General features: G+C 36.7%; 1 protein-coding gene across 6 annotated transcripts in view; it reads right to left on the bottom strand.

The window, feature by feature from the left end:
• Positions 1–27,530, bottom strand: part of SCAF11 (SR-related CTD associated factor 11) — a 50,715-nt gene that overhangs the window by 20,857 nt on the left and 2,328 nt on the right. For 2 of the 6 annotated variants that reach the window (XM_054193957.1, XM_054193949.1), the window contains exons 2-7: positions 20,384–20,505; positions 13,340–13,415; positions 12,360–12,514; positions 3,445–3,522; positions 1,593–1,687; positions 486–553 (exon numbers count right to left, since the gene is read on the bottom strand). In XM_054193957.1, coding sequence (XP_054049932.1) covers positions 486–553; positions 1,593–1,687; positions 3,445–3,522; positions 12,360–12,514; positions 13,340–13,415; positions 20,384–20,431 — 520 coding nt within the window. In that variant the 5' untranslated portion in view covers positions 20,432–20,505. Of the gene's footprint in view, positions 1–485; positions 554–1,592; positions 1,688–3,036; positions 3,093–3,444; positions 3,523–12,359; positions 12,515–13,339; positions 13,416–19,693; positions 19,756–20,383; positions 20,506–27,530 lie in introns of those variants that run through there. The other 4 variants (XM_054193967.1, XM_054193978.1, XM_054193985.1 and 1 more) reach the window with 3 other exon arrangements.

The following is a 27,530-nucleotide window of genomic DNA, read 5'->3' as shown; positions in this document are numbered from 1 at the left end:
GCATACACCTTCACAATAGCTTTTTATATATCAAGCAGTTTTCACCTCTTCAGATATTTGCTTAGTTTCATAAGTTATGAACACACCTATGGAAAAGTATCTATTAAACAAGCCTCTCAAAATAGTAGCCCCAAAATACAGCTAAGTGCTTCTTGTGTCTGAATTCTCATCAAAAACCTTCTTGTGAATAAAGGTAGCCATTAGCTGTGCACCGACTGTCTGATGCAGAAAATGACTTTAGGCTGAAACCAAATCCATTTCACTTGAGACTGAAATTGAAGAGGCAGTCTTTCCAGTAAAATAAGAACAGTAAGTACTGCAATTTTGTTCTCTTAGGTTCCACACTTCTATTCCTCCGTATTTGCTTTTCATATGCAAATGTAAGTAATTAAAAAAAAATGTATTAAATTGTCTCATCAAGAAAAGCTAGCATTCGCTAATAAAACGCAGCAATTCTAGCAAACGGAGAACAAATACCAACTTACTGTATTTTTTCTTCACAACTTTGCTTAATTTTGCAGTTAATGGCCCTCTGTCTGGACACACAGCTCTTCTGCAAGATTAACAAAAGATATTACAAAAGTTATTTCTGGGCATATTTAAGCTAACTGTATATACATCCAAACAAAATCAGCTCCTATTTCAAGGAATTTTTATTTCGTGCACATAAGCAAGTTCTGACTGCTATTAAAACCTAAACTTGCATCATGTATATCATCTTCCAAATATTAAAAGCCAGTGCTTCAAAAACCTTACAGGTGGAAAAAAAGAAAAGTCATTTACACAACAGAAGTTAATACCCTGTATTAAATCGGAATGCTTAATTTTGCTTGATTTCATGGCAACATGTGAAAGATGCTATAATCTGCTTGCATAAATACTTTGAAGAATATCAAAGCCCATGGTGATTCAGAACGGTGAGGTGCAAAGATCAATCTTTTCTAATAAGAGCCAGAAAAGGTAGTTTACTTCCACTTACTTCCACCACTTTGTAGTGAGGTCTGCTTCAAATTCAATCTCAAGAACTCTCTATATATCATACATTCCATTAAACACTGACTTTACATTATCACTATTTAGTGAAACTCGTCTGTGTAATCCTGAGCTTCCCCTTATGCCATGCAGCAAATGTGACAAGATAAAGCTTCTCAAAACAGGAATGGTATTTCCGCAGGTCCCTCTCAAACTCATTAGTAAAAGAGGACCACCACCACGGATTACGATAACATGCAAGAAAGGGGATGTCTGTTTAGATAACCAAAGAAAAAGATTTATATTATTCAAATATGGTCTAGCCATAAAATCTTAATTCAAATTTATAAGAAATTTGTCAGAATTGCTTGAAAAATGCAACTTTCACAGAGCTTAATGCAAGAAATGCATTGCTCCTTACTTCCTGCTTGCTATTGTACGTACTCAAGTGGAAATTACATCACAATAAAAGCGAAGTTAAACTACCACTGATGAAAAAAATAGTTTATTTTAAAAAAACCATAATTTTTTAAAAAATTCCAGGGTGTACATTTTAAAGTAATTGAATACATATTTTGAATGTTCCAATTAGAATGCTTAAAATTAAGTGGACAACCAACCTCATAAAAATTCTCATCTTTGCATGGCTATATTTTCCTTTATTGCAGGCACAGTTTTCCTCTTCTTCCTTCCTCCTTAGTTTTTTAACCTGAACCTGTATTGAAAAATAAAGTCAATCCAATCTAGAATCCCAATACACGTGGGCTTTAAATACATTCAAAGACTCTTAAAGGTCTACAGAGCTCAAAAAGAAGGACTCAAAACAATTTCAAATCATTACTTCTTTAATCTCACAGTTTGCAGATTTGATTTTTTTTTTAATTTGTTTTTCATGAAATGGAAAAAAACCCCACCTTGATATGTATCTTGGCTATGCCTGAGGTGCATACTAATTCCGCAAGACCAAATATCCCTGAACATTCAGACTGCCACGGGAAGTATCTCAAAGCTATGCGCTATCTTCCATTGAGAATTTGGAAGCTAAGTTTTTTCAACTAAGCTGGTTGATCTGAATATACAAGGTTCAGCTTAGCAAAAAGCTGAACTACCACTCAATTTCAAATGCTTCCTCATAATTAAAAAACACCCGATTTTCCTCTACAGCAAAATAGCTTCATATAATTTTGTTTAATCATATAATATTGTTTAGTTAATTATAATATCATATAATTTCTTATAATATCTTTTTCCCCCACATCTTCAAAATTCTAAGAAAGCAATACAATTTTTATTCCATACTATGAAGTTACTTCAACAGCAATATTGCAATTGTTTGCATTAGATATTCTGGATTTCTTCATTCTAGAATGTTGGTTTTATACTCAACTCCTTAAACTATCGGCATTCTAATGATGAACATTACACAGGGAAAACTGCCAATGTCTTAATAGCATCCCTGCCAACACTGACCACGGTGTCAGCATTTCTTAGTACACATTCCATCTCTCCCTACTGCTCCAGTGGCCCTTGTTCAGATCAGGACCCTTGTTCTCTGCCCACCTATTTATACTGCAATTCTACGAACAAAGAACCTTTCAAACTATGTTTCAATACAGCCCTTACACTCTTCCAAATGAAAACTTCAGTTTATCTTGTTTCAGCTGCTTCCTTGATTCTTTGGAAATAAAGAAGATAAAATATGCTAGCATAATTTTCTATGAGAAGGAATTATCTGTGGTTGTCAGTCTGGTTCCTCTGCAGTTGACTGCCTGGGCCTCTAAAAGCACAAGAAATGGGTAGTGGGAGCTTGTTTTCTAAACGTAGCAAAATGCAAAACCAGCAGCTTAAGAATTATAACCATAACTTCACCACAGAATTTCAAAACTGTCCACAGAATTATCAGCATCTTTCTACGTACATTTTCCAGATATCTATCATAATCAAGTTTTATTTTCCTACTTGATAAGCTATTCTCCCCAGCAGTATTATTTAGAAGAGTTGAAAGCTGAAAAAATTCAGAAATTTAGGTTGAACGAGGCTTAGCATTAGTTAAATCCCTCTTGCCTTCATGTGTTTTTGTCTGTGAATTGGAGGCTGTGAACATACAAGATTCACCTCAGCTAAAAAAAAAAAAAAGGAAAGATTGCATGCTAATTGATATAACACTTGTTCACAAAACCTGGTTAAAAAACACTTTGAGACCAATTACTATACTTCTATTCTTGGATATATCATGAACGCTCAAAGATACTATAAAGCAGCAATAGCAGCTTTGTGATTATTATTAATGTAAACACTTGCTTTGAAAAAATAATTAAGAATTCCTATCTTCAAATATCTAAGAGAGACATTAAAGTAATGATCATTTCATTAGGAAAGCTTATTTAATGCAGATGCATGAATAAAAAGCTGTAGCATAACTTGGGTGTACCTACAACTAATGTCATTTAGTAAAATAAATCCGGAACTTACCTTTATCTGCTTTTCTAATGCATCAAGCCTGCATACTGCTCGAAATGGTCTGCGATCGATAGGACATGAAGCCTCCGTCTGAAAAATTAGAAGTCTCATTTTTCTATACTTTTATTCACTATTATAGTAGCTTACAGAAACACAAAAAAATTATGACTTGTTCACAATAAGAATGTACACATTATCCATACACTCAGTATTTTGTTTCATATAGGCAGATTTCTCCTTAGGGGAAAATCTAAAGGAAACAAGAATGTAACTCAGAACTTGTGTTCAAAGAAGGGAAAGCATTTTACATCACTAGGTACATTTTTTTATTTTTTAATCCCTGTTAGCTAACTGATTTTATACGGATACGCAGATGTCCTTTTCATTTCTTATTGTTGTAATGTTCTATTTCTTAACGTTCTTTTCAACAGAAAGTGTGTTGGATCATGCCCCCCTACCTCAAACATAAATCCGGGAGGACCAACAGCGGACAGAGTAACACCTTCCCTCATCTTGCATATCGATTTGACTATACTACATCTCCTTTTTTGCAGTCAGCAGAGAGAGAACAGATTCCCACATGTAAGACAACTTAAGTTTTACAAATCCCTTTGCAAGAGAATGGAACTGAAGGTTATTTTACCCTACAGTTTGATGGAAGTACAGATTTATTGTTTTTTTCTCCAGTCACCTAAACACCCTCTTATTGAGGCTGCACTACATCAGATAACACACACACACAGAGAAAACAATAAAGTGTTACTAACCATAGAGTAGGGAAGCTTCAACTGAAGCTCCACCCAACTGGATCAGGTAATGAATCAACTTTCAGAGAAATCCATATTAGATATTAGTATTTGCCGCTAGAGAACTGTTTATCCATTTTAATTCCATATATGTTTCGGTGGGGGGGTTGGTGAGTTTTCTTTGTTTGTTTGTTTTGGGTTTTTGTCACCTTCCCCCCCGCCCCCAGCTTAATTCCATTGGCCTTCACAGGCTCAGTTCAGAACTCTTCCAAAACAAAGAAGAAAAAAAAAAAAAACAAACAAAAAAACCACCCACACCCAGGCACCAGCCCCAATTCATCCACTGAACAAGAACCAGTATATGACTTGTATGCCCTTAAGAGGCATGCAATTTCTGCCCTTAAGGGAATTACCAGGGTATTATACTTTTTATTTATGCAAGCAAGACGCAGTATTAGAATTGCTTAAGCAGCTATGAGAAATTTGCACATGAACTCTGCCCTGAAATTCAGTGAACTTCATTCTTGTCTTTTCACTGAGGCTTTTCATTTTCCAGATCATTCTGTTCTTTTCTCAATTTCAAAGAATGCTCAACTTCTTTTTTTTCACCTACCTATCCCCCAAACCTCGAGCATTCAGGCAGCTTCTGATTTCAATTGAAGTAGACAGAACAAAGTTAGACCGAATAAAAAAAAAACAAACTAACAAACCAAAACCCAAACAAAAACCAAAAAGCCCCAGAGGTAGTTTCATGAACAAGTTGTTGAACAAGAATGTAAGTTAAAGCCATTACCTTTCCTTTTGATGCTCTGGTATTTTATCCTAACTAAAAACTTCCCCCTATTGGGGGGATGTCGTTCCCTGCAGTGTCACGGCCTTGGTTAAGAAAAACATATTGGGTAATTAAGCCAGTTCCCTAAGGACTTGGATCATGAAGACAGTTTTTGTCCTGTAGTCAACCTAAAGCTAACCCACAGTAACATAGCAGTGTATTGTTCACTTGGGATATCTGATAGTACACAGTGCACTGTAACTGCTGAATCAGCTGCAAACTTTAAGGCATTATTTTGATTCTTAGATATACCAGACTGTCAAAGATAGGGAAGAGGAAGTTAATTTTCTAAGCCATTTTCAGTCTCATTTCAGGATTTAACTTGTCTGAAAAGTAAGTTTTTCCAAGAATACATTAAATTTAAACACAAATATTAAGTTATGATCCCAAGTTTAAGTCACAGTAAGTTAAGTTTATGCTTGCAATGAAGTATCATAGATTACTGAGTATTACAAGCGCTTTTGCTCCCCTAGAAAAAGTGTTCACTGTTATACGTTCAGTTCTTCTGGGCAAGTGTTTAACAATTTCATACAGTTATACATAGTAGTAGAAAAAGAGGAAAACATTCTGGAAGAATCAAAAGCTACTGTTAGGTTCAGTTATGTTCAGAAACAGCAGATGCTCTTTCCACTCCCACTCAATCGCTTTTCATAGCCCTAGCATTATCTGATAATTTGCAACAAATCTCAAGAGAAATTCTAGTAAAGACAGGACAGTCCCACGTGTACCCCCATGTCTGCCCCTGCCCCCCAGCACAGTACAATTGTTGGGTAGCCCTGAGAAAACTGGTTTCTTCAACTACATAACACTTTTGTCTAAAAATGCATCAGTTTTCATCTGTCTGCTAACATATAAGAACAAGCCTTTTAAGTGGAAACAGAAGAAAAAAAAAAGTTTCCCCTGTCCTTTTTTTCCCCAACAGCAAGACTCAATATGTGCTGCTATAGAAAGGAATGAGGGGGGAAAAAAAAAGTTGACTGTTTTTACAAGAAGCAATCATGAGGAGTGGTGGCCTTTTACTCATCTCTCTAATTTTTTTATTTTTTTTTTTTTTTTTTAGTACAGTTCAGTGACCAAAGAAGGTGTTGAGTCTTCTTTCATTTAAGGCCAGTTAGCAATTCCTCTCTTCTGAGGCTTCTGTTCAGGTAGCATCATAAATAATAGTGAATGTACACTGTCCTTTTGGGGGAAAAAAAATATTTAACACAAGAAAAAAGCCATTGAGATAGAAGGAGTCCAAGCAGCAGCTACTTTTATTGTGCACAAGGGAGGAGGGGCGTGGGATGTGTCACAACCCCTGAAAAACCACAGCTTCATACAACATCTTCCATTAACACAGGTGTTTAAAAATTAGAACATGTAGTATTTAATGTAATCATCAAAATCATTAGAACCTCACAGCTGGTATTTTTGAGTTGCTTTGCTTTTCTTCCCAATAGTGCGTTTCTTGGAAAAAACACCGAATAGTAGCTCAGCACACTTCAAAAGGTCTTTGATTGTTTTACTCTCCACACAAAACTACTCATAGTTTTCATGTTAAAACTGGTAACTCCGCAGTGATTCATTCTTACACCTATCCTGTGATATTCTGAGGACCATCTTCGTAAATATGTAAGCATTCATGAAGTCTGCAACCTCTGAAAGCTATCCATGACCATGTGCATGTGTGTTCTTATGTTTTCCAAAAACTCGTTTTATAGTATTTTATTTGTTTTTGATGACACTCTAGAAAAATCTTGCTTTAGCTCCACAGGTATAACTTAATGTTCAATATTCCTATAGCTGCTACAGCATCACAAAACTGTGATCTCTAAACTCAAGGAGTAAATGTCCCTTATTTTAACCGCATCACTTCACAAAGCATTTGAACAAAGTGAGGTAGAAAAAAAGGCTGAAAGCAGTTACTATATTCCAGCTGGGAATTTGCAGAAAGTTACACAAATAGGTGCGAGCTAACCTCAGAACATATGTGGCTGACAAAGTAACTTTGGCAGATATCCCCCATCTCATCAAGTTCCATGTTACAAGGTTTCATAACAAGTAGTAACAAGATGCGAGTACAGAATTAAAGGTGCTGCAGTAAATCCCTTCCCCTATAATTTTTTTTTTTGTTGTTTCCTTCAAGTGGCCCTTAATAAAGTCTGCTCTTCAACTACTGTATGGAAAAGCTGATCCAAAAAGAAACACGGTCCTGCACTCTTTACTGCTTCTTTATTAGAGAACCTGTTAAGCAACACAAGTAACACCAGACTCTCCTAAGTAAATTCAGGCTTAAAGGTGAGGTTAAGATTGTAAAAGCAATGTCTGTGTATTTCACTCCAACTAGTAATAATAGTGCAGTAAAAAGCCCACAACAATTCTGCCTCCAACTGAAAAGGGAGACTGTAAGGACACACACAGTGAGAAACACCTGTCCACATTATGATGAAAGAAAAGGAGGAGCACAACAGGAAATGCGCTATTTTCCAGAAGCATGTGAAAACTCAGGATGACTTTTTTTTCAGTCTACTTAAAAAAAGCAACTACATTTAAAATTTTTGTAGTTATGCTTTAGGAAAGCAGTATTTCTGACGAGATGTTAGGGGCTTTTTATCATTCATGGTATAGTGAAGATACAGAGTGTGCAAGAACAGAGATTCTAGTCTCAACAGCTGATCAACAGACCTAGTTACAATTCTATACGGCTGTTTTCTCTCTACCTAAACCACGCAGTTGGCTAGTCCTTAACTTCCAATCCAAAATTACAATAAATTTCTGCCAAGTTCTACTGGAATGGTGTCTGTCTTTAGGAAAGGATGAAATGATTAGTTATTTCTAAGGATCTGTGAATTCTATGATAAGAAAGATACTGTATGTGCCATTGTACTTCCTTTGACACTATATTATTGGAAGAATTTAAGCTGAACTCAAAACCACAGACTTCTGCACTGCTATTAAGCAACACTAATTTTCATAAATTGCTGCATGAATGTACTTAATAACAGGATCACAAAATGGTTAAAGTTGGAAGGGACCTCTGGAGGGACATCTTGTCCAACTGCCCTGCATGAGCGGGGAAATATGCCAAGAACAACTGTATACCACAAAAACAAATATGTAATTTGTAATATGTAAATCTAGATTTTCTGAAATAATTTGATTAATACAGTTTTTCTGTGCAGCAGTTCTCTGATGCATTGTCTACGTATGCATTACCATGGACGCACTTGAACAAGAAGGTTTTTACCATTTTGATTTTTAGGTTTATTGTTTCTTTGAACACACTGCATATTTGGTTCGTGAACGTAATCTTAATCCTGCCCACAGTGCTCTGTACTGCAGATCACTGTGGAGCTTGTTGCCACATAAGCTCATTCCTTCCTATATCCTTTAGGACAGAAGAAATCCAGATCAGAAAGAATACACATTAAGAATTCCAGTTACCGTACAGGTAACTCTCTTTACCCTCTGAAGAATATACATGTGCAGTACACTCTATATAATCAATGATCCAAACCTTATACAAGCACAAAAGTAACAACTATGCTAAGAAGAGAACATATGCTAGGAACGTAATGCAAGACAGCTCTTTGTGCCAGCTGTTTAGTTTTATTTAGTCAGCCACTGATACTGCACAGGGCCTACCTGAATGTGCCCCAATGCTTTGGGGCCTCCATTTTCAAATCCTCCAGATGAGGAAAAATGAATGAGGGAAACCAGGTGCAGAGACTGAGAGAGATACACTATGAGAAGGTCACTGAAATCAGTGTCTCTTGCACAATCATTGTGATAATGCATACAACACACTGAATCTTTTCTTTAGCACTCTTCTCTCATAAGGTGAGAGAGATGGTTCATAAAAGGAATTAATAGAAGAGCAAGAACAGAAATCTCCAGTATATTTATTAGCACTCTGAAGAACAGAAGGGAAGTTAAAAAGCCTACAGTGAAGCAGAGTAAATATTTATCTCCTCTAATTTGAGATTGTTTTCTTTGAATAGAATATAAAAAAGTTGAGAATTTTCCTCTAATGCATGCAGGCAAGATACTATTGCTGCTAAAGCAGCTGTCTTAGCTGAGGTGGTTTTGGCTACTTTATGTATCTGCTTACCATAGATACCTAGTTAACCACCCTTCACATTAGCTTTACTTAAGTGCTTTCAGAACTGATTATGATAAACTAGAACACATGTGCTTATCAACTCAAATACAAAATACAAGCACACGAGAAAAACAATGTTAAACATTTGTAATTTGGAGCCAACTAATCTACCAGTGTTATTACAAACAAGAGAAACACGTAATTACTTCACTTGCTGTATTTACTTAATCTTCGCATGCCTACTGAAAACAGTCCCCAACAGTCTGCCTGCCCGGTGCTGCCCAGCAATTCTTGGGAGAGTGCTGGTTAGCACGGCCAAAGACACACAAGATGACAGTCTAATAGTACAGGAGAGTTTAATAGGATAAGCAACTGAATTTAGTGGACAGTGATGCTCTCAGATGCCACAATTAACTACGGTAAACATAGCCAAAGAGAGTAGAATTTAAGGGACATTTTAAAAAAAAGTTAATCCGAAGACCTGTTTCTTAATGGGGATTCTGATCTTCCCTCATTTTTCTTTTAAGAGGTGGATACCTTTCCTCAAAGCAGAAGAAAATACAGCACTGACTCAACTGTAACACTACTCAGTTCTGAAACTTAAGTGCTCAGACTTAGCCATCAGGATCTAATATATTAGATGTTCTGTGGCAAATTCCCTATCTCTTTTTAGCCCTTCATGGAAGGAACCCAGAAGATACATAAAAATTGCTCTTAAGTAAGTATTGCTTTTAAGTGCACATATGTATCTATCTATATTATCTCTCTCTTTTCCTAAAAAGTGAGATCTTCAAAGTGTTATGGCTGCTGCTTGCAGACAGAAAACCTGCTGGTACAGGACACTTAACTGCAGCTGCAATGCTGAAAACCTCCCATAGATAGAAGAGGGAGCAGAATGGTAAACAAACTCTTACCGTCTGCCTAAACTACTCTGGTTTTAATTAGAATCTACATAGTTATATATAAAAGCTATAAACGCTCAGAAGAACAATGATTATGTACAATTTGTAAACAACAGTTTAAAGAAGTAGTTGTTCCTGTTACATTTTGAAATCCAGAAAGAGGAAATATCCAACTTGAACACAAACTGCTGACAAAGCCTTTAAGTGTATAAAGCTTAACTGTTAATACAAAAAAGAGCACTTAAAGTAATCTGAACGTCAGGCCTTCTTAAATTTATTTTTTTAAATTTTTTTTTTATTTCACTGAATCTTATTCTCAATTTTGTTATTCTCCGGCACTTAAACAGGAAAACAGTGGTTTTTAAACCAAATTTATTTATACCCAATAAAAATACTTAAATCTTTAAACAGAATCTGGTAGCATATTTTTAAAGACCAGATCATTTTTATATCTTCATTATTCAGAGTGACTTAAAATAACTACTTACCAATTATTTATTTCTCCTTAGTTATGATCAACCAAAAACTATCACAGAAAGCTAAACCTTATGCAAGACTTCTCAAAAAGAACAAAACCAGTCACTGATTAAATACTAACAGTGGACACAAAAACCACATGGCATCAGCATGCTTCAGACGGCCACATGCTTATAACGGGTTTCTGTCATTCCAAGCTATAAAACCTCATCTGCTTCCCACAGCTGAAGCATCTGAACATCTATCAGCCAGTTTTCAACACTTTCCCCCCCCCCCACCTTACTTTTAATTAAAACTACTAGATTAGGCAGTGGAGTTTAATGGACTCAACAGGTCCAACTATCAAGTATCCTCAGAAAAGGAAGGCTGGCTGGTTTTACCCATCAGATGTCACTAACGGAAAGAAGCAGAAGCCTTATGTAGCTTTAAAAACAACCCCCCACCATTTTTATGACATTACATCTACTTCACCTGTGAACTCTTAAGAGCAGAAGATGATTTTATTCTATTTGGGGCCAAAAAAAATAAAATTGACATGACAAGAAAAACGTCTTACTCTTTAAAACTTCCTTATTAGGCTGAAAAGCATCTGTTAAATAACGTCAACAAACTCAAATCCAGGAGCAAGCCCTGCATCTACTATACTGCTTCCCTGTGCATGTCACTATTTATTGCCTTTCAGCTGCCATTATACCAGCTAAGGAAGTCAGGATAAAATTGTGGATGAGAATTTCCTGATCTTTTATAAATAAAAGCACTGCAATTAATCATTTGCAGAAAAAAAATCCTGGCAACAGGAGACTTGGTTTATTATCTGGTTTGTGAATCTAAAGAAAGTTTCACCTAATAATCTTTGTTTAATATTCTGAAGTTCATACAAAATCTTCAGAAAGAAGTTATTTATGTTACTGTCTGCTTTCAGTAATAAGTAACACAAAAGTTAAGGTTAAAAATATAGTAAGTGAAAATAATACATAAATAAGTAGATTGTATATATACATACATATAAGTGATAACAGCCTTCTAAAGAATACACTGAAACCAAAATCATCATTTACTTCAAAAGAAAGTTACTGCAAAGACACCAAGTAGGGGTCTCTACTACAAAGAGCAACAATTCAAGCTCACAAAAGCAGGACAAAAAGCAGCAGCTCATTTGAGCACACCCCTCCCCCCCAAATACAGTAGAAAGCAATTCTAATTTGTAGTTTTATATTGACAATTGAAAAAGTTACAGGAAAGGTAAAGACACCAAAGACTTACAGCAATCATTACAGGACACATGTGAGGAAAAAGGGATAAATAGAACAAGATCATCAAGAATTTGTTCAAGTCATTTTTCTTTAAGGTTCCAGAACTATCTACAAAGTTATTAACACAGATGAAATAATAGCAAAAATTATCATTAAAATGAAAGTTTCTAATTCAGAATAGCACTAAACCTTTTAGCTGAGTTTTCTTTAGAGTTCAAAAGCTAAGGTTTTATCAGACTCATACTGTAGACTACAATAAGAACACATTGGTCCCAGCCCTAAGAGCTGACATTATTACGGACAGCAATAAGGGATAACAAAATAAGATTAAGCTAATGACACTGCAATATTACAACATGTACACAATACTGTCTGATCTTCCAAAGAGCCAACACCATTTTTTTTTGATCCCTAATCTTTAGTAACCATTAGTTAGTCAGGATGTCTAGCAAAAGAAAACACAAAGTACTTTATTGCATTAAGGAGAAAGTTTCCTATGATCTATCTATAAACCGGTCATTGAAACACTTCTGTGCAAAGTCAGAATGCATAACTTACTTTATTTAAAAAAAAGTAGTTATTAGATGCAGTAGATTTTACTGAAAAATAAAAACACATCTTGGTTCTCAGTCTTACCTCAGCCCATTTAAGAATACAAGTCATGCAGAAGGTATGACTACAGTTCTCGGGAAAACCAATCTCTTGTTCTAGAAGGCAGTTCAGACAGATGGGGCATGTGTCACCATCATATAATAAAGTAGAACAGGAACAGGCTTCTTCATTTTCTTCACCTGGTATCATTAACATTGACACTCAGAATTTTTGCCAGTTTTTGGAACAAAGCCCTTTTAGATTTGAATAATAAGGCAATAAGATACAATTTTGTGTAGTTAAAAGCAAATTAATCAAGTTTTCAGGTCTAATGCCATCAAGACACTGGCCAGAGTAGTTAAAAGAATGTATTTCAGGTGAAAAATACTAAGCAACATATTTCAGACTACTGTACCAATATTAAAACAAAGGGAAGTTAGCTCTAGTGCTATTTAAATAAGGAAAGCATTACACGGTGTTTCCTATTGGCCATGTAGCCATTTAGAAATTGTTCTCCTGAGTTCTTTCTCCGCAGTTGTTTGCACTCTCTCCCCATGAAATAAATTAGACTACCATATTCTAATTCATTATCTTATATACACATGGCCTACCTTTATTTTAGTTTTCCAGTCTTCCAGCTATTTTAATCTGAACATCCTCAAATATTTACCTTATCACGTACATTAAATAAAAAATGCTCGCCATTTTGTTAAAGGTAGAAATTGTTTTCAGAATATAAAAATGCAAGAACTTTTCTTCACGGAATTTTACTCTAAATTAATTATTTCTCTGAATAACAATTGCTATCTCCATTTTTTAGAAGTCAACAAGTAAAAAACAGAAGAGACAGGAAAGGATCTGGGGACCCCACACACCAAAGAAAAATATTATGCTGAGATAGTGGTTATGTTTACGCAACTTTCAAAACAAGCAGCATACTAATTGAGACAGCAAATGTAAAATCTGACCTTCACAGCTTGAACCTGAACAACATACTTGAATATTTTCACACACACAGACTTTACCTTCCATGCCTTCATGCTTCTGACCCTCAGTATCTTGAATACATTGCTTTCTGTGCTTCATCTTACAAAACGTAGCCTGGAAAACATAGAAAGTTTACACAGTTCATTTAGACTGCAACTTGAAAATAAAAATGACTACTACGGATTTAATGAGCGTACTCCAGTGCTCTCCATTTCATTACACCTTTGTAGAGTAGAAAGATGTGACATTAAGAGTGAGATACAGATCATTCACAATCTGTTTGCAATTTATGAGCATCATTAATGCTGTCTCACAACTGATACTGCCAACTTGAAAACTGTTTTTGTTCAAACGCAAAGTTTTTGCAGTGTTTTAAGACCACCGATGGTGCTTTTATTTTTAAAAATTAAATGTATTGCTAAGTTTCTATGCAAACCACACCACCTAACACTGCAGTAACTAACACATGCAAATTGCCCTTCACAAATGGTTGAAGCAAAAATATTAAACACACAAACACCGTAAGAGTCAGTTGCTTTCCACAACTAGCATGACCATAGTAGTGGCAAGTGAGAAAGATGAAAACAGCTAACATTTGCTTGCTTCCTGCTTTTGTCATACAATCAGAATTATTTGCCCTCAGAAAAAAAAAAAATGCAGGGAAAGTTGTATCATCAAATCAAACAAGGGACAGGTCACAAGCACAGAAGCAGTGGAGCATCACGAATGGAGAGGATGCACTTTTAACTGTTCTCCAAAGGGGCACTATAAGTAAGAATAACATGGATAGAGAATATCCCTGTGATCCACATCATATAGACTGAACAAATTTGATTTTGCATGAGAAACAGCAAGCGTATGTTCTTTGGAGGCCTACTGCACGCAGAACAAAACACATTAAAAAAAGTATCTACACCAAGGACTGAATCTCCTGCATTTCAAACTCCTGTAGTTACAGCAGAGACAGTATAAGCACATAAAGTTCCAACCCAACAGCCCTAGAGAGACCAGCAGTTTTCTTCAGAACTATATAAGGCTTTAAAAATTATTAATATTGAAAATTATTGTTATTAATAAAATTATTAAATTATTATTTAAAAGGACAAATTAAGACTTCACAAGAGATTGAAGAAATCAGAAATTACCAAGATCTGCTACGTAAGCATTCCAATTTGAAGCAAACCCCTTACTCTTTAACATCTTTGCTAGAAAAAGTAGCAGGACAGAGCTGAGAACGCCACAATCACACTCCTCAACTAAACTTCCTCCTGTTTCTCTTAGGAACTACATTGGTTTCCCTTTATTACCTGGATATCCAGGAGCGAGAGGCGCAGAATTTGCCTCCCAAAACTTTTCTTCTGATCAAGTCTTTATTGCTTGATCTTGGCAGCAAGAAGCATTTTAATGATGATTTCTTTTTACTGAGAAAATAAATGCTCCCATAGATACCCACCACATAACACACTTCTTGCTTTCTTAGGCAATCCAGGCAAGCAGGACTCTGATCTGCGAGTCTCAAACACAGACAGTTCATTAAAGAAATGGTCAAAACTGTGAAACTAATTACCAGTCTGTAATTAGACTTCTAAATGGCTACAATGTTCCCATTAGAAACTACTTTTCAATCCCCCCAAAGGAACACGTGAATCAAGTTAACTGAAGGTGGGGGGAAAGGGAAGCGAGAAAGAAACAAAAACCTAGCTATAAGGGGATTTATTTCCCCCTACATTGCTATCCTATTTTGATACAAAACAAGACTTAAAAAGATACCACTAGGATAAATGCCATCAACTGTAGAGCAGTTACTAGCACTAATATTAATACAGACTGTGTTGCAGTGACTGCCATAGGTTGTATGCAAGTTCTGTTAGCAGAACAGCCACTGACCAGACCATCGCCTATCATCCTTTGCAGGCTAGATAAGATGAAACCGAAAAGCCAAACTGCTACTTTAAAACTTAATGCCTTAAATAACAAAATCTGCATCTAATTAGGGCAGGTAAGACCACCAAAACCACATTTGACCTTAAAATATGAGATCGAGGTCTGTTGTTTTCACTCTGAAAGAGGACTTTTAAGTGGCTTTGGTCCCAAAAAGTTTAAATCATGTGGTGGTATGTGGTATACATGCTTTTATATATAAAACATAAGAACATAAGCTGTGCTCATACCTCTCTCAGCCTTAAAAGTCCCAGGACATGTCACAGCCAAGACCATTTAAAGACAAGATCATGAATTCTGCACTCTGCATCCACCCACAGAAAAGGTTTTAAATAGACAAAATCCAGATAACAAATTGTAACTTTAGCAGTAGTTGTAGAGTTCATGCTTATTGTAACAGAGGTCTTGAGTTCACTACGACAAATTGCAGAAATACGACCATAGAAGCTCTTTAGATTTGTTTTTCCCCAGGAAAAAAGCCACTTTTTCTCCATTGTACTCTTTCTAAACACAAAGACATCCCAGAAATTCTTGCATAGTTACAATAATTAGAAGAACAGAGATCCTAAAACTTTGACAGAATATCAGTAAATCCAAGGTGTGCAGCAACTGAAAACATTTATGCGGTGTTACATCGTTCTTCTCACAAACCTATTATTTAAACAGATACTGAGTACCGCTAATGCATTTCACAGATCACTTTGCAGAGCACACCTTTTTGCCAGTTTGACACCATGCATTTCACACAACACAGCAGGAGAATTTAACACTACTGAAATATAAATATTTATAAGTAAAAGACATCATCAAAATTTACATAATATTTAACAAATTAACTTTGCAAAGACTATTTTCTCCACTACTTTAAAAGGGGCATCACAAGCATTGTAATAGCGGAAGAGGAGTTACCACTAAAGACTGCCATTAAATTTATAAAATTAAGAACAGAGTTAGGAAAACAGAACACAGTGGTTTAGGAGAAGCAGATGGCACAGAAAACAGAACTCCTATTTGTCTCCAAGTGTGATATATTCCTTCAGGTTTTTTTAAACTTCAAGGAGATTTTGAAGTATTTCTCAGACTTTTTCATTCCAGCTGTGTGCCATGCAAGAAATCTGTAGTCTTGGCTGGGGAGGGGGGGAGACAGTCAAAGAAGTGAGAATTTTTTTTGTCATTCTCCCAGTTACCAAATTGTATGAGTTCACATGAAGATCATATTATGTCCATATCCATGGCTAATCATGTCCGATGAGGCTAATATGTATTTGAAGAATGCTAATATCCAAAGATTACTTCTACCAGATTCCAATGACTCATGACCAACACGTTTTAGTTACAATCATTCAGTTGTTGATGTGAAATATTAGATAATACCCCAAGACCCACACATGCAAGGCACTTGACAAGACAGCAACAAGCACTATACTATGTTGGTGCGGACAAAACCCAAAATCAACCCCCCCGCACACCCCCCCAACTCTACAGATAAAATATTTTCTAAGAATGCCTAAAGACAGGATAGCATTACAGCCAAGATGGTACTTTTCTGGTGCTTGTAAATTTTCAATGTAATTACTTTGTAAGAGAAAGACCTTATTTTATTTCATGTTTGAGATAAAGGCAAGAATACTCTAGTATACTAAACCGAAAGCAGTGAACAAGGATATTACCACAGGTACACACCACCACCCCATCCTCCCCTTATTTTTAAAGGGGTTAAACATCTAAGTTTCTAGGCTATTCTTCAAAGGAAACTCATGTTCTTGTCTTCATGGAAGGCAGATGCCAAAGACACCTGCCAACAAAAGTGCTTAAAGAGAGTTAACTGTAGAACATGAGATTAGATTTGTCACTGTCCATCTGAGTAACGTAGCTTCATGATGTACTTAAACAACTCCATAAAGCAGACCGATGTAAGTGCCATTTACACACTAAACAGTTTCCTGTATAAAAAAAATATAAGTGTTATTTATATTAACACAAACTATTTCATACAATTCGTAACCTAAAAATAAAGATGTATTTCAACACTAATTCACTGTGCGTGCAGAAACAAAAGACTTGGTCTGTTCAAAGTCACGCAACTGATTTTCTTACTGAACTAAAATCTATTACATTAAACAGGCATCGAAAAATCATTGGATGAAAATTTATAGTAGCCTAATTACAAGTGACACATGAAATTAGCATGTGCCTCCTTTTTGACTAACTACAAGACAAAGCCTTTACAAGCATTCCCTGTAAATAAAAATGCAACAGCTAAATACGCTTTTCCTCCAACACAGGAATGGTCCAGAGACCTATCTACAAAGATGTAGACTTGTTCAATTGGAAAGGGGGACAAAATTAAGAACACATGCAACAAGATCTCCCAGAAGCAAGGCCAAAATGCTGTCCAAGACTGGCTTATTCTTGTTCCCTTAGCAGATTTAACGTAGGAAACATTTGTAACCTTTCAATTTCTTAGATACATGTTGCATCAATACTTAATAGCAGTGACTTATTTTGACTCTTCTGTTTCTTTAAAAAATATTTTCTTTTCTTTCAATAAGGATTTGTGGCACTCTTAGTTATGTTTTGATTTCTTTACTACTTTACTCAAGAAACATTTAGTTTCAAATACGAAACAACAGTCAGCCATACATTCAGTGTACAGAGTTTATTTGCTTAATACAACACCACAACTCTTTATTCCCATCAAAATCTTGGGCAGCATTAAGTAGGACTCTATTTTGCCCTACGCATTTTGATATTTTTAAGAAACCTCGGAAGAAGGTTTAAGCTCTCCCTCAGCAAGCATGTTTTTAAGGAAAACAGATCTTAATAATTAGCCACATTTACAAAACTAGAGATTTTTTTAAGTAATTAGTGACAGAATACAGTGTGTCCTCTGGAGTTCCCCATATGGGCTCACCATAACCTCAGGACCATTACTGGGCAAATGCCTAGCTGCTGCTGAAAATTTTAAAAACTTTTGCCAGAAGTCTTATGCCCTCTTGGAGATGGGCTGAGGAAACACCTAGTATTTCCAATGGCAGCTAACACTTGAAAAGCTTTTACCTACTTATACCATTAAGTGTAACACAACACATGTGAATAAAAGAAAAAAAAAACCACCACACCACCAAAAGACACTATTGGGTATTTGTCTGAAGAGCCTGGAAGGTAGACTTGTTTCAAGTGACAATTCAGTAATGTTGTTTGCCCTCCAATAAATGAGGGCTAAACTGGGGATCTGGAAGCACTTATCCTGGATTTGCTCCTTTTTGTAGTAAAATCTCATGGCCCAGAACATTAGTGAGAATAGAACCAACAGGCACACTCAAAAGAGAGCTTTTAAAGAGGATCTTTACTCTTTGTGTGCTCAAATTGCACCTTGTCTGCATTCCCAGATGGAATGCCATAGAACCAACAAAGGTGAAGAGAAAGAAAGAGACTAGTGCTTTGCTTTCGAGAAAAGAAAGGGAAACTTTTTTGTATTGGTGGTTTAAACCTATTCATGTAGATCCAGTGTCTTGGAAAGAATCTGGGCTATTCAGGAGAGGAGACACTGCTGATTTAAAGGCTCTTTCCAGACCCTCTAAGGATGCAATTACCCAAGAAAGCTAATCTAATCTAACAGCTTGCTGCCACCAAAAGAAGCAGATCTGTTTCTCACCACTAGTGATGGTGAGCAGACTCAGCTAAGAGCCACACATGTGCCAAAGAAATTGCAAGTGACAGAATGGGGGAGGGAAGACATAAAATGGGACTGCCCCTTTTGGCAGTAACAAGGTGCTAAAACAGCCAAGACTTTGTTGTCAAACTGCCTTCCTTCAAGGACATAGCAGTACCCAGATTACCTGCCAAGTCCATGAAAACACAAGGTAAAGTCACAGGAGAAAACCCTCAACACCAAATGGCTAGAATTATACCATCCTAAACAGCACATTGCCTTCTGCTGACTTTCCCCTTCTCTACACAAAAGAAGAAAAAAACCAAAACCAACCCAAGGCACCACAGTGAATGTCCTCCTCAGGATTTCTTTTTCCACAGTCTAGCAGCAAGACACTGACAAGCACCCGTACATTGCAGGCACTGTGGCTACAGCTACATCCCTGCTAGATTCAATGCTGTCATTTTTGTGGGCACCTCAACAATAACGAACTGAATAGCAGCTGTGGACACTCAATGCTCACGTCCAGTCAGCATTCACAGAAGTATGCAGGACAATATCATAAAACTGTCTCCTAAGCAAGGAAGGCACGCAGAACTCAATGGAAATGCGCAAGTACAGCTTGAGGAACTGCCACAGTGGCTCAGATGCAGTGACTATCTAGTAACCTGTTTGACCATCTGCAGAACCATGAGTTTCAAGGAAGATTTAGAACCTTACAGTGGACACACACGAGGCGTGTCCTTCCTGTATAAAGCTTATAATCATAAACTGGCTCAAAACCTGCCATACAGACCTTTTCATGTTAAGTCAAGGGAGTAGGCAGTGTTCCTCACTTAAGTTTAACAAAAAAAGCACCTGTAAGACATAGGCAAAACATATCAGGGCTATAAGAAAGGTGTCATTTTAGAAGACCTCACATATTCCAAAAACTACGGGGGCACACCATGTCTTTTACAGAATGTTACATACAAACGAGACTGAACTCTACTGTCTAGCATTTAAAGCACTTCAATTTACTAGACAGTATTAAGAAGGTAGCCAAAAAATGTCAGCAGTACCGCCTTATGTATCCAATGCCTTGACAAATCTTGCTGATCCACAAGTTCCTTTACTATTACACAATTACTAACAGTAACCAAAGAATACTTTATTCATCATCTTATATTATTCATATTCGTAAGGGTGAATGACTGTGTTCTAGTTCTACTTAGAGTAAGTCACTCTCCAAAAAGCTTCAGTATAAGACAGAACAAAACCAGACAGGCTACCAACTTGAAAAAAAGGGCAACATATTTATATCACAAAACTTGTATTTTGCTGTTAATACCTCTAAGAACAGCACCATGTCAATTTAATGCTCTTAAATAAGAGTTACTATCAAAACCAAAAGAAACTCAAAACCCAACAGATTCAGCTATATGAAAGACTGAAAATAGTAACAAAGTTAGTATCACCAGCAGGTATCTATTAAGTAACATCCCACCTCTCTCTGTGCTGGTAAACTCATGTATGGGATAAACATCCCAGCCATACAGATGGCTCCTTGATCGACCAGCCTTCATGTTTCTTTCCTTCCCAAAATAACCAGTTCTCATTGGTTTTTACCTAGTAATAAAGAAAAATAAGGATGTAGGTTACAGAAGGCCTACCACCACCAGAAAACAAGCTGTAACAAAATGACAAACTCAAAAATCTTGTGCTAAAATTCAACTGATAATAAAGGTAGCACAGTCTTCAGAGACATTCCAAACCCTATCCCCAAGAAACCATCCAAAAGAGTGAGCCGTTTTATCAGTCTTAAGTAGTAGATAACTTAAGACAACAAGGTACCAAGGTTTGTGAAACACTGTGATATCACCCCACCTCCCCCCAAAAGACAACACACATGCAAGGGCTGATTTGCTCATCAGAATCATGATCATCCATTTAACCACCAGGAAAACCCACATAAAGACTGATACTTCCGCCAGCCAGAAAAGGTATGATGTTTGACCAAAACACTTAAAGTATCAAAAAGGTATTAGTTCTCTTTGCCAAAAACACACTGAAGAAAGTTTCCCTGTATACATCAGTTCTCACCATGCTATCACAAAAGGCTGAGCCCCATTTTTTGAGGAAGCTAATGAAGAGGTGAAGGAAAGCTGATTACAAGCTTGCACAGCAGTTAGCAGCTTTTAGACATGTCAGGTTTGAGTTTGGTACTGAACTACTGTTACCTCATGGCACTGATGGGTAATTTACCTAGAGAAGGCAAATTTAATTTCTCACCTTTCTGCGCTGTCAACCGTAAAACACTTTGTTCCACTAGAATAGGTGGCAGAAGTTTAGGATTTCTCCTGAACTCGTATTAAAGGCTCATACCCAGTCAGCAGCAATGAGAAGCTATACTTCAGCAGATTCCCTACACAAGTCAATCTAAATCAATTCTCCCTCTGGCATTTCCAGTATCCGCCAGCAGCTTGAGATTAACTCATCAGACCACATGACATTACATGCCAAAGTATAGCAAAATAACAGCTCTATACTATCAGTACATGCAGGGTGACCACTGACAACCAAGATGGCCCAGTGCTCAGGCAAATTCAGTTCGCAGACTGAGAACTAGATGAAGCTAAACTCGCCAGTCAGCATGGAAAAAAAGAAAAAGAAAAAAAACACCCACAAACCAAGCAACCAATCCAAGCACTTTGGGGAGTTAGTTGTCACTGTTCAGACTCATTAGATTCAAAGTATATATTCACAGCTGATCAATCTAACCTGTAATTTAAAGCTGTGCTTGTGCCCCTACTGGCTCTTTAGCAACATTTCTCAAATTTATGAGAAAACTCCTTTCTGCTCTGCCAGAGGACAAACTAGGTTACTCAAGCCTCTGTCAGCTCTTCACAATGCAAATGCAGCAAGGACAAAGCTGCATAGTTTCCCTACGCACTAAAAACGGCAATTTTGCAGGGTAGCTTCTCAGTAAGGCTGCTGCTCATAACACTGCTTTCCAAAGATGGTCTGAATTATACAAGATGATCCTAGGCCAAATCTTTACAGAAGCGCATGGCTGCGTCCACAACAGCCATAGGAAGAAACGCTTGTTGGAGCCATGGTTAACTCCCCCAGGAAAAAACTGCTTCCTTTAGACAGAAGACAGGATGAATAGAACCTTCTAAGGACTGATACAGGATGAGGAAATGTATATTCACAGAAATTAAAAGACCACCCTATTTTGCTATTCAGAACAGTATTTTCAATAGAAGGCAATATGCGCTGTGCTGCTGTTTCATGTGTGCATGTACGATAAGACTCCCAACAGACGCACCACACACCAACCACCCCTGTTGGGAGACCATGCATGTATGCCAGGGGCTAAGTCATGTTGTTTCATATACTGCTGATAAAACACTGAAGTATCATAGCAATTAATATAATAAAAAGAAATACGAAAGGAAAAACAGTGTACATAACATTCTCTCACAAAACGTACAGTTCAACACTTAGGTGTTTCTTCTAAGTAGTCTGTGACTAAACTGGATGAAATTGAGATTTACAAATAACAGGAACTAATTAGGGATTAGGTACCATTGTCATGGTGCACATGGTTCAAGCAACTAAATCAAATCAGCATAAACTCATGACCTTGCCTTCCGCTGCTGAGGGTCCTTAGTCACATGCATACTCTTGCAGCTGGAAGGGATAGCGTTACATACCAAAGTCAGCAAAAATGGCTCAGCCATTTCCAAGAACAGTTAAAAAAAAAAAAAGTACTTTTTTCTAGCCACTTGGAAGCACTGATGTTTTCATGCTTTCCACTGAAAAGCATATATTTGGCAGTGGATTGCTGAGATCAAGAACACGCTTTCCACACAAGCAACCCTTCCAAATCTAGCCATAGATCTGGGGGAAAAAAAAAAAAAAGCTCGCATTTACTCAAGAAATCCTTGCTAGTCATTGCATTTAATTTTTTCCCATAAACTGGATCTGTGTTTAGCATACACTAATAATTTGAAGTTCCTATCCCATTGCTATACTGCACATGTGACATTCCCACAAGATGAATGAGCATACTTCAGCCAGTGCTATGGCAACACAGCAGGACTTGTTGCAATCATTTCTCTGATGCTAAAGAAGCTAGGAAGGCCATCTTTATTTTTCTTACTACCATCCTAAACATGCCCAAATAGCTGGCCTTAAACACCAGAGATGCAGGAGCTGAACCAAAAGACAGAAGTGGAAAAGCTAAGACCTTTTAACAGTGGAAGGAAAAATGATGGGCAAAACTGACAGAGTAAGATTGAACTCAAATGAAAGGCTCAGGGACAGTAGCAATGGCAAGAAGCACACTTAAGATGCAAAAAATTAAAGAGGCAACAAACACAGAGTGGTAGGTGATTAGAAAAGTATATTGAGCCAAAGGGGAAAGGGCTGAATACAGCAAAGGAAGAAACAGCATGCAATTGTCCAATTACAGACTACCATTTTTTTTTTTTTCCTTTCACCTGCATCATGGTAGTCTTATTTCTCAGCTTCTGAATGTTGAACCCCTGCAATCTGAAAGGCATCCCTCTAACAAAATTTATGTAATGTAGATGCTCCCATATAATTTTATGGATTTATGTAAATGGGGGGAAAAAAAAAGCACTACAGAAGATTGCACAGAACCACATACACACACTTGACAAAAATATACTGAGTTTGAGTCCACTATTAAAAGCATGCTGTTCTTTCATTTTAAGCATCAAATCAAGAGTTTAGTAATATGACATGTTCTTTTGGTAGTAAAAAAATTATGTGTTTCCATAAAAAGTAATTTCAGCTTACATGTGAAATATACAGACATGGATTCAAAAACAAACAAAAGAAAGGAAATAACATTGCCGTTTAAAAGTACATTTTGTCTCTCTGAGGCATACTGTTTTTAAAAAAGCACTAGATGAAAGCTATCATGTTAAAAACATGGTCCTCAAGCCCCTTTTGACTTTGAATAACAGTATTTTATAAGCTTAGGTCAAGGACCTACACTAACCTCTTAAAATCTCAGAAAAAAAAAAAGCTGTATAAAAACAAAGAGTTTGTAAAGGATTTATGACAGTTGAAATAATTTTAAGTGTAATTGTATTTTGCACAAGATCTTCTATAATATTTGTAGACTAACAATGCACTAGATGTCATTTCAGAAACAACAGATATATGGGGACTAAACAGTTTCAATCACTGTTGATCTTGCTTTCACAGCCCTTGCTCAGAGATAACTTTCAAGATAGCTAAAATAAAGCTAGAAAAACATGACCAGGAATGAAGACAGGTATGTAAGAGAAGATTTCCTTAATGCCAATAGCAACACACAAAAGATAACAGAAACTATTAAGCACACAAGAGAGAAAAGCCAGATCTAGCACTGAAAATACAACCTGAACTCCATCACCTTTCGTTTCAACTTGTGAATAAAGTCTACTAACAGAAAAACACGCTAATCACCATTTTGGGTTACTTTCACAATATAGATAGCATCAAGAAATCACCTATAATTCACAGTAAAGTACTGTTTTGTTATCAACCAAGTTTTTGTTACAATTGATTATTCTATCTCATTGCAAAGCTTCAAAAAGAACCTAAGCGTCCCAAACCAATACTAGAAGCTCCTTACAATGATGAACCCCATTCTCATTCAAAGTTTCTTGCCTGAATAGTAACCACAAAATAACTGCCAGTACCAACTGACTTATTCAAGAGTTGTACAAGGTACCTTTCTTGCTCAGGCTGATGAAACTACATCTTAGAAGTCACAATTGCATAGGTTTTGAGAGAAGAATACACTTTACCTTCGTTGTTATAGGTACCTTTATTTGGTAACATCCCTAAAAAAAACTCCAATGAGCTCACGGTAGTTCTAAAAGATTGCTTTTCTCCAACTGTTTAGAAGGACTTCCAATTACTTTTTGTTACACCTATCTATCCACAGGGGTCACTACCTTTTGCATCACATGTAAAAACTAAGGACGTTTAAAAAAAGCAAAACTGTACAAGAAGTGCTTATTCAGTGTCTGTACTGAAAGCAGAGAAGAATTTCATTGTCCCTCCTGCGTCCACAATTGCGGCAGTAATTTGGTCTGGAAAGTGAGCAGTCCAAAAGACTGCTCATCTGCCTTCAGCTTCTACCTTAAAACTCAAGTTTTGAATAACAGTACAGTGCCGTTTCATGTAAGGGTCTCCATCTCCCCTGGGGCACACCAAGAAAGGTAGAAGTCTTCACTGCTGCAGTTTTGGCCTGTGTTGCTATCTAAAGGTATGGACATATATGAAGACTTGTATCAGACACCAATCCCATGGATTTTCACATTCCTTATTACTGCTGGCAGCCTAATGAAAGCCAGGTAGTAAGTAGAGAGACAACAAGTGTTAACTCACTTGATGTTTCCAAGCAATTTTAAACTAGCTTGGAAAATTTCCAAACATCATTAAACGCATCACTCAGGTTTACTCACAGACCGTACCTTTGAAGGCAGATCACAGTTAAGCAGTACTTACAGACTTAATAACAGAGGAACAAAAATTGCATTTTAATGGGAGTTCACCAATCCTTAAATAAAATCTGCGTTAAGACAGATATTATTATTAGTGTCTATTAGAAAAAGTGATCAGATAATGCAATTTACCACAGTATTAGGTGTTAGAAAAGAGCTTCTGGAAGACATATTTCTTCTTCCCAATTCTGTCTACATATTTATTTGAAAATTTTTTTAAACATTTATATACACACATGCACGTGAAATAATCTCAGGAAGTTAAGAAGAAATACCACTGGCCAGAGGACTATCAAATTAAAATGTTACTTTTTCATGTTTGCTGTGATGGAGTTTTTTTGAGTTAAAATTCATATTTTATGTTCTCATGGAGATAAAGCGTAACATTACTGTTTCATCGAGAGAATTTGTGAGACAGCATTATTTGATAATGAAAAATGAATGGGCAAAAATATTTATTTTAGCACAACATACCCAAATGTGTGTATATATATAAATAAGTTACTTGACTAAATGCATCTTATATAAAGTTTATTTTAATCTTGCCTACGCATACACAAGTAAAGGCAGTATTTTGATCATTTTTTGTCAAGTCAGTTAACAATTTCCCCAGCCTAGAAGCGACAACTTCCACATTTGGTTAAATTTCATCAGCTTTCCTTAAGACTTTTAGTTGGAGAAAAAAAATCTGACATGCCTTAAAAATAAGCTGTAGGAAAGCAGAATGTTTCTAAAAGCAAGAGGCAACTTCCTTAGCTTTTTTTTTTTTTTTTTCTTCTTTCAAATTCCTGACAGAGAAAAACTACTTCTTGAATCTGGTGTGTCCCACTGAAGTACAAAATATGCATATTCAATCTTTGAGATCCCTTCCAAGGCAGTCACCCTGCCTTTGGTGCTCCACCAGACCCAGATGTAGAGAGGTGATGGACAACTGTTCAGGACAGCAGAGCTGCAGCTTTAGGGAACAGAAAGGCAGACACGCATTCACCTTCCCTCTTCCAGCAGCTGCAGTCCTCCCTTTGTTATTTCACGACTGCAGCCAACTTCCTATGCAAGAGTATCATCCTACTCAAGTGGTTTAGGGTACCAAAATCAAGCACCTTTCAAACCCAGAAAAGAGATGTTCACACCTTTCTGCTTGCAAACTATGCCCGTATCCTCAACTGTTGGCTAAAGAGATGAAACAAGCAGGGAAGAGAAGACACAATGTCACAGCACTTGTATCCTCTCAGATCAAGGTCACTGCCCTTCAGGACAAGGTGGACTAGCACACAGAGATGAAACAAAACGTGCCCACACTGCTGAAAAGCCATGAACTAGCCCTTTTTTTGGAAGCGCTCTACAGAATACGCACATTAGAGGCCTCTGGTATTGATGACTACAGAAGAAGTGTTAGGGTATAAATCTGCTTAACACTATATCTCCAACTTGCAAAAAACCTCAAGGAAACCTGAGCAATGTTAAGATTTATAAAATCTATGCTAATCTTAAATGGTTCAGCAGATTAGCTGCAACCATTTCAGAATTCATTCAGATAAATTGATAACAATGAGTTGATAGCACTGAATAATCAGTTTAGCTATGAGCAGAAACTGGACCACATGTTTTTGTTACTATTAACTGGAAGGATGTTTTTTCTTGCTCACCTTAGACCGCTGGCAAAGAAAATCCCAACACTGAACACTGGACTGACAGAAAGCCAGGCTTCAAGGATTCCGGTGTCAGTATGGCAAGGCAGTCAATAAAACTTTTTCCAGCCATGTTTCCCCTCCCATTAACATCATGTATGTTTAAATATATCATTAATTCAAATAAAATAACCACTAAATTAATTACTAAATAAAGTCAACTTTAAAAAAAAAATCAAGTTTTCGCACAGGTTTTTTAATATTCAGGACAGCGGAAAACTGAAAAGATTCTGCAAAGAATCCCTGTAATAGGAAAAAGACCCAGATGTTTGTAACCGGAGCAGAACCATCACATATCATAAGCAGAACCATCTACAGAACCATCTAACCAGAGGATAGAAGTCATGCATCAATTGTGTCAAACTACAGTCAGTTGAGAGCACAAAGAAACTCTTTATCACCTGGATGTTTCAAAAGCAATAGCTGAATAACT

This window comes from Rissa tridactyla, chromosome 1, assembly GCF_028500815.1.
Source record: "Rissa tridactyla isolate bRisTri1 chromosome 1, bRisTri1.patW.cur.20221130, whole genome shotgun sequence".
Lineage (NCBI taxonomy): Eukaryota > Metazoa > Chordata > Aves > Charadriiformes > Laridae > Rissa > Rissa tridactyla.
Note: the sequence above shows the minus strand (reverse complement) of the source record. Positions and strands in the feature narration are given on the sequence as shown.